This window comes from Megalops cyprinoides, chromosome 14 (genome assembly GCF_013368585.1).
Source record: "Megalops cyprinoides isolate fMegCyp1 chromosome 14, fMegCyp1.pri, whole genome shotgun sequence".
NCBI lineage: Eukaryota > Metazoa > Chordata > Actinopteri > Elopiformes > Megalopidae > Megalops > Megalops cyprinoides.
The window spans coordinates 9,225,772-9,238,315 of NC_050596.1; the positions used below are offsets into that span (position 1 = coordinate 9,225,772).

General features: G+C 43.7%; 1 protein-coding gene across 4 annotated transcripts in view; it reads right to left on the reverse strand.

Moving 5' to 3' along the window:
* Nucleotides 1-2,360: 2,360 nt before the first annotated feature.
* LOC118789041 (diacylglycerol kinase eta-like) overlaps nucleotides 2,361-12,544 on the reverse strand; it is a 43,898-nt gene continuing 33,714 nt past the window's right edge. For 3 of the 4 annotated variants that reach the window (XM_036545330.1, XM_036545329.1, XM_036545332.1), the window contains 13 exons: nucleotides 12,427-12,544; nucleotides 12,139-12,249; nucleotides 11,530-11,626; nucleotides 11,143-11,250; nucleotides 10,048-10,161; nucleotides 9,809-9,943; nucleotides 9,512-9,672; nucleotides 9,244-9,349; nucleotides 8,934-9,026; nucleotides 8,123-8,242; nucleotides 7,782-7,887; nucleotides 6,385-6,515; nucleotides 2,361-3,866 (listed from right to left, as the gene is read on the reverse strand). In XM_036545330.1, coding sequence (XP_036401223.1) covers nucleotides 3,780-3,866; nucleotides 6,385-6,515; nucleotides 7,782-7,887; nucleotides 8,123-8,242; nucleotides 8,934-9,026; nucleotides 9,244-9,349; nucleotides 9,512-9,672; nucleotides 9,809-9,943; nucleotides 10,048-10,161; nucleotides 11,143-11,250; nucleotides 11,530-11,626; nucleotides 12,139-12,249; nucleotides 12,427-12,544 — 1,487 coding nt within the window. In that variant the 3' untranslated portion in view covers nucleotides 2,361-3,779. The remainder of the gene's footprint in view (nucleotides 3,867-6,384; nucleotides 6,516-7,781; nucleotides 7,888-8,122; nucleotides 8,243-8,933; nucleotides 9,027-9,243; nucleotides 9,350-9,511; nucleotides 9,673-9,808; nucleotides 9,944-10,047; nucleotides 10,162-11,142; nucleotides 11,251-11,529; nucleotides 11,627-12,138; nucleotides 12,250-12,426) is intronic. The other variant, XM_036545331.1, reaches the window with a different exon arrangement.

Consider the following 12,544-nt stretch of genomic DNA (forward strand, 5'->3'; position numbering starts at 1 on the left):
CATTGTATTTGTATTTGATTATGTCCCAGGTTACTGGGAGCCTAATAATTGCTACAAGGTAGAGGTAACACATGCACATTAAAAATGGACAGCCAGGTGCTGGAAGTGTAGGGAAAAAGTGTAAAAGGAGAGTGCAGACCGCACGCTGGAGTTAAATGCTCCAACAAATACCCGTATCAAACGTTTCGTGGGAGAAATTAATTCTCGTGTGCGGTCATCTGTCTCCTTTTATAGCTTGATAATTCCTGCAGTTTTTACTCAAGTCTGATCTGGCCTGATGGTTCGATAAGCCATTTCAATTTCCTTTGACAATTACCACATGTGCATGAGACAATGGTATCAACTCAAACACACTGGAGAGTTAAGGAGACATTGCCATACTGTTGGTATGTTTCAAATAAAACATTTGGATCGAAGCAGCTCTGTCCCATTGTACTTTCCAAGCCTCACATACCTGCGCACAAATGGTATTTTAACTCATTTCCTTTGCTCATTCCCAAAAGAGTGAATGACTGTGAAGTTTAAATGAAGATGTTTATCTTTGGTTATTTATCTAGCCATGGGTGGAGTGAATAAATAAAGCTTTTATGCTTTCATGAATGTAAATGGGGATACTTTGAAGAATTTAGTATCATAACTTGACAGATAAAGCTTTTACATGACAACCAATTTGCTGGCTCTGTTGTGTCTTTTTTTGTTGAATACTCAAGGGAATTTTTCTAGACAGTATTTCATTTAACAGCATTGCACATAATGCTGAACAGCATTCTTCACCTTAATGAACACTGACAGCTGAAGTGGGCCGTGATGTTTCATTTTCGTCGGGCTACCGGCTTCTGAATTTCACAGTCAGATGAAGTAGGTAACATCTGACAGGATGGGGTTTGTCATAGTGTCTCAAACAGTGAAAGATTAGATTTGGAGAAAGCAGGCCTGAGTGGCCATACATTGCATTGTTCCCTTCTGAATGTGCCAGTGCTATTTTTGTCCAGATAAAATGGCTCATTGTCCATGAATATTTTTTTCAGAGGTTGTACAGACTACTTCCATGGAAGATTCAGCAGAATTGATTTCCTGCCAGTTTCTGCCAATTGCTAGGTTTGATCAGACACACTTCCATGTGGGACCAAATTATTAGACCAAGCCCAATGTATTTTATGCACTGCTGTTCTTTCTGTGCTCTGCTCTCAGAGGTCCCAGCTCACTGACACAGCTGTCAATACTCCATATTACTTAACAGTCAGGACAAAAGCAAAAGAAAAACTGCGAGAAAAAGTAACACAAATATGTTTTTTTCATTCAGAATACTAGATCAATTTGCTCTCCTCAGCAGCAGAAATAATGATAATATTCAATGTAATAACAATTAAACTTGTTATTAGTAATGTTATTGAGGCAGAAGTCATGCATATATGTTTTCCGGTAATACCCAAATTTTAATTTCTTTCAAAAGTAATATGCAAAGAAAAAAGCTTGAGATTGTGAGTTAAGCACACAGGGACCCATTTCCCCTCTTTCCCTTTGCCTGAGAGTGTAGCTGATATTACATCTATTTCCTCAGAACGCATTGGTTCAGCCATTTTGTCACTATGACAGCTTTACATGCTAATCAAAACAAAATGGGAGGGATTTTTCCTATTTTTCAATAGTAGCAAAGATCACTTTCTGTAGTGCATTAATATAAATATTTCAGTGCAGGTTACCTTTTGAAATTCAGCTGCCAGCTATTTTATAAATGAGAGGTACTGTGCTGTACATAGCTGTCTTCAACAGATTATCTGTAACAGTAAGTTGTTTCTCTTACCGATTCATAAGGTAAGATTCATATAATATTTGTACCTAAATATGGGTTATAATACACTAGTAGTGATTAATGGTAAGCTCCTTTACCATCCATTTAGTTAATTTCTCCTCTTTCATGTCTGGATACAGGAAAGTTAAGAGGAGTGTGATGAAAAGGCAACCATGAAAGTCCATCCAGATGATCTGCATTTTCTTATACAGAGCCTAATACAGTACCAGTCAAAAGTTTGGACACACCTCATTAAGGTAATGAGAAACATAAATTCAAAGACATTTTGATCTAAACACTTATATCCTTGATTTTTTTTATCTTAGACAAACATAAATCATTAAGTTGATGCCTATGTATGAATTTCTTTCCAAAAAAAGTTCATTAAAAAAACATTTGTTAGCTACTTTGAATAATATAAAATATAAGACATTTTTGATTTGTTTACAACACTGGTCACTTTGGTCACTTAGTAAATTCCATTTGTGTTGTTTCATAGTTTTAATGTTTTTACTATTATTCTAAAATGTGGAAAATGGTAAAAAGAAAGAAAGAAAAGTGTGTCCAAATGAAACTAGCGACTGGTACTGTATGTGAGAATTCTGTCTGCACATTTGTCTTTCTTTTAAATGGCTTCTACAGTGTCACACTGGCGCCCTCTAATGGAAGACAACAATACGAGCATTCACTGCTGAACATTAGCTGGATAAGTACCACCCATTAACTACAAAAGTGCATCAAAACATTTTGATAAAACATAAAATACAAAAAAAGCACTGGTTGCATCTGGCAGATGCACAACTTTCAGTGATACCTGTTTCTCAGTCTGTGCTGAGAATCACAAAGTTGCTCACTTTTAGCACGTTAATAGGAAGCACAGGAGAATAGGAGTAAGAGTGTTATTGGAAGCATTTGAAACGATTAAAAACCATTTCATTCTACAGATTTCCTCCCTTTGGGTCCATAACCCACAGGTCATGCATTATTAGTTTTCTACAAAAAAAAAATCACATTTTAAAGCTTCAAAGTCAAATAACCAACAGCATTAAAAGAAATACTATATTGCACCTCAACCAGAACACAACAGCACTGAACGAGTAGAACATGTCACTTAACTGATAGTCAGTAATTATATTCTGGTGCACTGGGTCAAGTCTGTGAGTTAGCGAAGCATAGCGAACACAAATATACCATGCATGGCCCAACATAGGACAACGCGTCTCATTAATGTCTGATCTCTCCCTTGTAAAATAAATAACGTTGAAAGTTATGGCACATGACAGCTAAGGAACACTGCTCATTTTCACAGAAGGTCAATATGAAACATACGTAAAAGGCTACGCAAGAGCAAGCTGACACTTCGGTAGCAACAGTTGGCATTAATATAAAATGTCTTCATCTTGTGTGTAAAATTTCAGACATGAGTCATGCGATAATATATATATATACCCCTGTTAAGCAGGCATACCATGCACCATTATTTTACAGTTTTTGGAGACTCGTCTTTCTCGGAGGTTGCAGTTAGGCCAGGCCTTGGTTCGGTTGTGTCCTTCCAGTCTCTTTAAAATGTAAACATTGCTTTCAAACGCAAGATGTTTCCATCACATTACTTCCCCTTTCAAAGATAAGTAATCAAATAATGGTTATGAAGCCATATACCAAATCCCCATCTAACGGAAGTTGACTTGCAATGCATTTGTTTGCTTTTGAGCGCAGAGACTGCCTCTAGGTTACAAATGACAATACCTCTGGAGATTGTTAAAATGTTTTTTTTTTTTGTGAAGACTGAAAGCCTCCCATTTCCCATTCTCTTCACACATTTTTGGCACCAATACCTTCTTTCGAAAACATGGAAAAATTGCCATCCTCAGTTTCCTTCAGGTGAAAAAAGAGCAGGAAAACTTCCTTCAACCCATTCGCTGCGGCTTGCTGTCCACAGCGTTCGGCTCTCTCCAGAACCACAGCTTCCAGGCACTTCCACCAGGTCTCACAGATCTATCAGGGCGCTCTTGGCCAGATCCTTAGCTCCCTGGAGAATTCTCTTCACATGACCCACCTTCGATATCCCCAGATCCTGTCAACATGGGAGAGAAGGGTGTCAAGATATAACAACAGTAATTTTTAAGATGAAATCGCCGCTACTCTCCAAGATTTGCGGGGCCACCACAAAGCCGCTGCCAAATTTTACTGGACATAGTTGTGAAATCCTCTCACAGTGACACATTGTGTCACAAATTCCAGGGGTACATTGTGAGGGACAGTCACCCTGATATGATGTGGGTCCGAGTTGGATAGAAGCATGGGGTTCAGTGAATTCGGGCATGAAGAAACAGATGAAGGAACAGATATATACGGACAACATGACACAACACAACAACAGTGTTGTGCTGTAAAATCTACAGCTTTGTGACTAGTTCATCTTTAAGTCAAATAAAATAATAATCTTTCTTTGCATATCTTTGAATGGCTCTTACTAAAACTGCTGGTTTAAGGATCAGTGAATTTAAAAGCCCTTTCCTATAAACTTGTAATATGCTTTCTACAGACAATATGAACAGAGTGGTTACGCTGCAACTTCAGTCAACCATTTAGTCTTATTAGTCTTACTGCTTTGTTCATGTATGACCAAAATCAACCAAGGAGTCCTGGTTTGCATAGAATATTTGGGTAACAATTGAATATTAGGCACCCATGGAGACATACCCGTGGATGTATCCTTTACTGTCAAAATGAAATACTATATATACAAATATAATACACTTTAGCTTAAAATGTTCCTTTAAAATCCTTCAGTACTGAGGGACTAACAGGAAAGAGAGCATGTTGTTTTACAAATCTACCCCTCTCCTTATTATCTCATTAGTGTGTAAGCTCTAAATTTGTCTGCATGTATCGTATCAATAAATTACCCTTGGTGACATAGGAAGTATCAAAGGTCTAATGCTATATTCATAGAAAGGGCTTTATGGTGTAATCATTCTGCTATCTCTGGACACAAACACCCTTTACAAGCAAACACGAATTAACGTGGACAACAGAAGGGTAGTCCAAAGAACAAAATGAGTCCATGACTGTGTCCAGGACAATGATGAGGACAAAGATCTGCAAGGATGGGAGCACAGCGGAGATCATTCTGAAATGACTGAAGTTGATTATACAAGACTATCTTTTGCAGTCATTGGGGCACTCCTGCAGGAAAGACCTTTTTAGAACACTTGTGTCTGTCTAGTCTTAGATCTAAATCTCACATGTTTAAAGGGCCTATTTTTATGAGTTTAACCCTTTTTACACCCCCAGTGATTTGGAATTGCCAGGTGCGTGTTGGGCTCGTCTCACCACGGCATCCTCTGCACCACAGCACTGGGGATTGCGTGTGCAACCCTCTGATACATTCACATGCCCACAGTGACTTCATGCTATGAGTCCCACAGTGCACCACAGTGAAGCAAACACCATTTGCAAGATAGACGCATCTCCACTGACATACAGTAATACAAGCAGATCATAGTTGCCTAATGAGGTATAGGGTGCCTAAGAGCAGGGAGATGAGCAAACCCTGCTGACAAAAAAACCCTTGCCACAGTTCAGGGAAGCCAGTTCATTCTGCCACTGTGGGCTCCTAGTCACAGTCAACAGATGGCGTGGCGTGGCATAAACCTTCAGTACGTACAAAATGGCAACACCTCCTTGAGTACAAAACAGTGGTCACAAAAACAAAATCAGAAAACATGTAAAAAACTGTAAAATCAGAAAACTGTAACCCAGCCCACTGATGAACACAACTTAAGGTATGGATTTAAAATTTAACGTGGTTGGTCATCAACACTAAGATGAGCCTCTTGCTTCAATATGACATGACAAGAATCAATTGATGGCACATTTGACCTGATGAAGAGGTGCTGTCAGGGCTTTAAAGTACACTGTGTCATGGGTAGAAAATCAGGTTTGTTTATCCTCTAACACAGGAGTCAACATATCCCAGATACCTTGGGGCCTGGTGCCACAGGAGGGGTTTACCTTCCTATGAACCCAACCTCTTGGAGAAAAGTTACTTTCACACTGCCCTTGCTCTTTGTAATGCAATTTTTGAGTAACTGGTTTCAAGCAGCCAGATCAGTACTACACATCAAAAACATGCAGATGTAAACGCAACACTGCTGACTACACATATGGAGCACAGTGGGATTGAGGCTTCTCTGAGCTCCACTTGCTGCTGCTGAGCGGTCCTGCCTCTCTTTAACTTTGTGTCACTGAAACGAATGTCCTTTGCTCCCTTAGATAAACCTGCAGTGTGTTTTTGCTCCTGTCCTCCAAATCCGCTGCTTTGAGGGGAGCTGGAATCTCACACCCAGCCATACTGGACTAGCAGAGAACCTTCTGTCCTTAACCAGCTTTTGCACAGGGAAAGCCAAGCAGAGCGGTGCAGCACACAAGCGCAAGCAGGAGGCAAACCCAGAGAGAGAGAGAGAGAAACAGACGGAAGCCTACTGAGATGGAAAGAGAGTGAGGTCCGTCTAACGGACAGAAGGAGGCTCAAAGGGGGCAGGGTCGGGTGGGGTGGGGGTTGGGGGGGGGGGTGGTTTCATGTATACCTTCAGGTCCCTCCTCTCCAGGTGAAGGAGCTCGGCGCCGCGGATGTCGTGGCGGATGAAGGTGTCTTTGTACTCGCCCAGGCCGAGCTGCTCCAACCACATGGCCACCTCCTCAGTGCCCCACCTCTGAACTACATGGGTCAAGAGCGAGAAGCCCCCTTCAGTGCCGAGCCCCCCTCAGAGACACCACACCAGCAAACAGGGTTCAGGCCCATAGACAAGTGACAGGGAAGGAAATAAAAACACACAGAGGGCGAAGGAGAAGGAGAGGTGGCAGCAGCAGCTGGCGGAGAGAGGAGGGTCAGGGGTCGTTATCAACAGGCTTGGGTCACTGGCACCCCAAAGTAACTCGCATGCAGGTTACTGTAAGGGGAAAGGAAGGCTGAAGCCTGTGCAACTCCCTACTCTGACTGACAGCAGGCGTGGCTACTCCAGCAGTCTACTCTTCACCTAACCTTAGCTGCCTACAAGTTGGGAGTCTTCACTATCTCTGCCCTATAATATCATTCTAAGGACCTATAGTGATGGACTGGAATGCTAGGGGGAGTGGCTCTGGGATTTAGAGGGATCAATTGCATTTCTGGGTCTAATTCTGGGTGGGTCATTTGACTGGTACTGTAGCCTTGACATTGGTGTTTGATCTGCATTACTGCACTAAATGTTGTATAGACAGGTAACTTGTAAAATGTAAGTTACGGATGTCATGGATAAGGCCCCCTGTCAGGCAACTTCTGATAAATAAATGAAAAGCATTCCTATTCAGGTAAAATCCAAATTTATTCTATACTTTGGAACATAGGATCTGGGGGTTGTCCATTCACTGTAGATGAGTAGGTATTTACATGGCTTTATTTTGGATGGGGGTGGCGTGGGGTTTGGGTGAAAATTTTAATCGTGTGGGGGGGACATTTTCAGATTAGACTAAGCGAGCAAACCAATCAGAACAACAATTATTTTAAGATTAAAGGCAAAATCCTGTGTCAGGTATATTTCTCTCTTGACATATAATGATGACTGCACTCTTGTGACATTGTAAGTACCAGGTTTATATTACCAGGACTACTTTTTACTGTCAGTGTGTGTCACTGAGGGCCTAGATTTCTTCTAGCTGCGCAGAGTGACCACATCCCGGTCGCATGACAACATTATGAACAGAGAAAGTGTGCAGTGAAGCTCACGGATGGTTGGGCTTGGCTGACGACTGGATGACATCACAGAACAGAGACACTGAAGGGGGGAGTGGGGGCGGAGTCTCTCAGTGAGAACTCTCTGTGACTGTGCATACGCCCACTGTCAGCGCTCCAGAACTGGCGCAGCGGTCCCTCTATGAGGGGGTAAGGTGTCTGGGTGTGTTGAGGGGTTGTTGGGGTCGGGGGGGGTAATGGACGTGCCCTCACCTGACTGCGGGCTGCACTTCTTAGGGGGCTTTTCCTTCATGAACTTTGGCACGATGCGGAACATGCTGCTGCGGCTGATCCTCTTGCTGTACTCCAGGGTGTGGTCCTGAGACACACAAAGCCAAAGGGTCACTGCACTTCTGACCGGGCACAGGCCTCCCTGCCTACACCGGGGGGGGGGGGCGCGGGGGGCATGCGTAAACGCAGGGCGGGGCTTAGCTGCAGGGCGGGGCTCAGAGGGTAAGCCACAAAGAGTCATTGGTCAGTGGGGTTGGGTGGGTGCGGTTAAAGGGAGGTGCCGGTATGATCGGCCTATGAGGAGCAGCGGTGAGTGGTCTCACCTCCTCTTGGTTGGGCTGCAGGATGTGGTAGAGCCAGGGGATCTCGGCCAGCTTCCCCAGTTCCAGCTCCACGCTGTGCAGGGCACTGGACAGCAGCTCCTCATGGGGGGAGTCCAGTTGCTTTAGCGACAAGCAAACCCAGGCATGAGAACACACACAGGATACAACAAGCTCACGCTGCATTCAGAGAAAAACTGTGCACAGATCAGGCTCCAAAGAAGGACACAGTCAGCAATAAAACACAGGCATTGTTTACACATCACAGACACTGGTTACATTACATTACATTACTGTCATTTAGCAGATTACTCTTACCCAGAGGGATTTACATAGGCTACAGTTTTCACATGTTATCCATTTATACAGCTGGATATTTACTGAGGCAACTATGGATTAAGTACCTTGCCCAAGGGTACAGCAGTAGTGCCTCGGCGGGGAATCGAATAAGCAACCTTTCGGTTATGAGCCCTGCTCCTTAACACTATGCTATGCTGGTTAAAAAAATCAACCCCTCAATCAGTGTGGTCCCTATTTTGCACTTGACTTCCCTGTTGCTTCTCAAATTTCAGTAAAGACCATTGCTCATGCTCACCACTAGGTGAGCCATTCAGCTGCTCTTTATCATCTGTCTGTGATTTCATCCTAGACTCTCCCTTGTCTGTAGAGATAGTCATCGAAGTCATAGATACAATCTATGTATACAATCTCCTCAAGTCTTCCATTACCAAAAATAGCCCTTACTTTCCTCTGGTAATGTGGGCTTGAGCTCCATATATGGGTGTGGTGCTGTAGCCCAGGGGAGTTAACTCACCAGAGACACACGTCCAACCAGAAGAGATTCAGTCTCATTGTGCAGGGCCTTCACTGTGCTGGTCACCTCAATGGCTGTGTTCCTGCTCATACTCTAGGGAGCCCAGGCCAAGAAGAACCATGTCAGTGCTGGAACTGGTCGATTAGCAGTGTCTAACTTTGACAGCATTGACCATATGAAATGCACAAAATGACAAAACAGCTTTCTGATTGTACTTAATTTTAGTTACAGTTACAGTGGGGTGATGACAATGCAAGTGGAGATTAAGTTTAGGCAAAGACAGTAAAATGGGGGGCTCCTCTCCTCTCACCTCAGGGAACTTTGGGTGCGTCTTGTTGATGGCGTGGGAGGCGGCATTGACCGCGTGAGCGAGCTCTTGCTCCAGGAGGCCATTGGCTTTAGCTGCCTCACAGATCCTGTGGAACGGATACCAGAGAGGTCAGAGGTCATAAATCACACTGAACTGCCATCTTCTACCACCACAGGTACTGTATATGTTCAGAAGCCTCCACCCACTAGCAACACCCTCTGTCATGTTATGCAAATTGGGGGTGATGATTGGCGGCCCCTGATGTCACCTGGTGATGAGCTCCTCAGCGGCGTGGGCGCACATCTGTAGGAGCGAGGCCTCCTCCTCGGTTGCCAGGTCGATGGACTGCTGTGGGTAGAGGTGCGGCCGCAGCGGGGGCTTGTCATACTTCAGCTTGTCCTCCCAGGACTTCAGGGTGTGCTCAAAGGCCTGGACAGACACACAGAGCAAGGACGGGGGGATAACTCAGCGTGAATGCACACCACCCTCACTCACACCATTGCCCAACCGCAAGTCACGCATGCTCAAGCGGGGAACTGAGGGCCTGCCCGAAAGGTTATCTCACCCTGTCCCGGGTCAGCATCTGGGCCCGGTTCTTGTGCTGGATCTTGATCACCCCAGGGGGCTGGATCCAGGCCTCTCCGTCCACTTGGATTGGGACCCCCTCATCTCCCAGGATAGTGATCCTCACTGAGCGACACTGGGGTGGGGGTTAGAGGGGACAACATCAGCACACCATTCCAGGACGGTGGCTGCAGTAGGAGGAACGATTAGCTGGGGATGCCACTGCCTGGTATGGCTCACCTGGGCAATTCTGTGGTGCTGGAGTTTGATGACTCTGGACACGGCCATCTGCATGCTCCCAAACACAGCCACCACCTCCAGAATCTTATCATCAAACGATGGTGCACAAAAGATCTGCAAGAAGCACAATTAGATACATGTGTTAAACACAGTCCCATTCATACGAGAATCACTTTGTGGCTCACATCCGCATTTAACATGTTACAAGTGGAAACCTCTCATCATTTCTACTTATATTTAGAAACTGAGATCAATGTTAAACATGGAAGCGTTTCAAATCTTCTACAATAAAATCTTTCTTTGCAATAGAAATCTCCATTTGTTCTAGAGTGACATTATTTTGACATATCGCTTTTAGGTTTTGAAGCCAAGTCAGCTTCAACAGCAATTCTGACATTGAATAACAGACAGCAGTCAAATTTTTGAGCGATATCGCTGTCTTTCTATCTGTGGTGGTAAGAAGAGCAGTCGTTTTTATAGTGCTGTGAGCAGCAAAAAAAAAGATTATGTCACTGACGCTCAGAGCAGTGAGGAAGTCCAAGAGTACTTTTGCTAGATGAAGAAATACTTTTGCTGAACTAAAGATGATGTTTTGGGAGCAAGCCCAGCCAACGTCTCCTTTGAAGTCAAGCCTCCTTTACTAATATAGAGCGGTTATGTAACGCGGCTCCACTGCAGAGCATAACATCATTCAGGGGAGCGCGCGGAATGAACACTAATCTGTCAGCACTCTCAGAGCGTCTTAAAACGACCAGCCTCTATAAGCCAACCCCTAACAAGGGTGAGCGTGTCTTGTTGGCTTTAGTAGCGTCTCATTCACTGGATTTTTTTTGTCTAAAGCTGTGGTTTCTAGCTATGAAACTGAGCACAGTACAATAGGAACCAAAAAAAAACAGCTGTTTATCTAAAATGATCCCATTCTGCTACTCATTGATGGACATGGAGCTGCTAGCTGCAACTGCCAGTAACAATAGCCTGATTTTAATTCCCCCCACAACCAGCTTCATAAGAGTTTCTGAAACGTGAGAGAGGAGGTGTTGCCAAGGAATAAGCAGATCTGAAGGAGACCCAGCATCCTCCGGGCTCAACACTTACGTCATCCTCTTTGGTTCCACCCCAGAAGTTAGTCCCGCCGGCATAACTGGGAATATTCAAAACTGCAATTCCCTGCAAACTGGGGAGGGGAATGTACTGTCCGTCACACTGGAAAATAGAAATAACCACATGGAAAAGGTGTAAGTCTGACGTCGAAGATCTTGCATTTTATTGCATGAAATTCATTATTTATGAACAATATAACTTTATTCTGTGTAACGCCATTAAGATGCATGCATATGATGTGTATGATTTGTTCCTGCTTTATCACAGAGGGCACTACATATGAGGAGCAATGCATTGTGGGCGTGAATCCACACTTTGTGTGCTTGCACAGCCAGTCCATGCGGTTGCTTCTGACCCCGCGGAGAGTTCCTGCATTCTCACCTCCAGCTGAACCTTCTGCTCCAGGTTCTTATAGGTCCTCTGCAGCAGCTCCTTGGTCCCCAGTACTCCATACCACATCATGTTCTTAGTGCGACTCCTACATTGACAAGACCAAAGCAGTGAACATAAGAAGACCCTGACAACTGTCCGTTTTTCCTTAAACTAGTGGCAAGCAGCACATTGCTGGTGTCAGTGCTCAACATATGATACCCTGGTTGAAGTAATACATGGATAAAACTGCAACATCCTTTAAACACATACTATAATGGGATCTTGCAACTAATTTGCTGAAGGCCTGATCCTTGGCTTTCAATTACATTTTTAAGTGACTCATTTAATTGTGACAGTTAAGTGAAACAAAACATATTGAGTAAGCTGCAAATATATAAATAAAATATTTTTACATTTGGTATTCAATGTTAAGGGTAAACCACAATATGATATGACTGAATCCAAGCCTTTCATCACAGACAGAAGTGACACCAGCCCGGTGTGGATGCTTACGATGTCGAATGAAAGGGACACGAGAGACCACAGGGGAATTAAAAAATGCAGAAAAAGAGGAGAGAAAGGAGAAGAGAGGAGGAAAGAGGAAAAGGAACACCTTACCTGCACTTCTCAGGGTGTTCTTCTCGTTTGTTGTTGAACTCCAGTGAGATCTTAGCATCCAGTCCAATCCCAAAGTAATTGTTCATGACACACTTTTCCAAATATCCTTCTCTGTGGAAGATACAGAAATAAATGTTGGGTTTGATCTTTTGTTTAAAAAGATAGTTTAAGCAGTTACATTTTAGTTCACTGAATAGATCATGTTGATGGCATAAAAATAAATAGTGAGTTTCAGTCAGAGCTATAATCAAGGCTTTACATGAGTACTGGACCTAAACAGAGCCTTACAGTGAGTCCAGGTCTGGGTCAATAAAAGGCGTGGCTCCAAATGGGTCGATGTTGGCCAGTAACATCTTACTGATGATGGAGCTCCCAGCTATTGATGCCGCTAGGCCAGCCCTTAAGC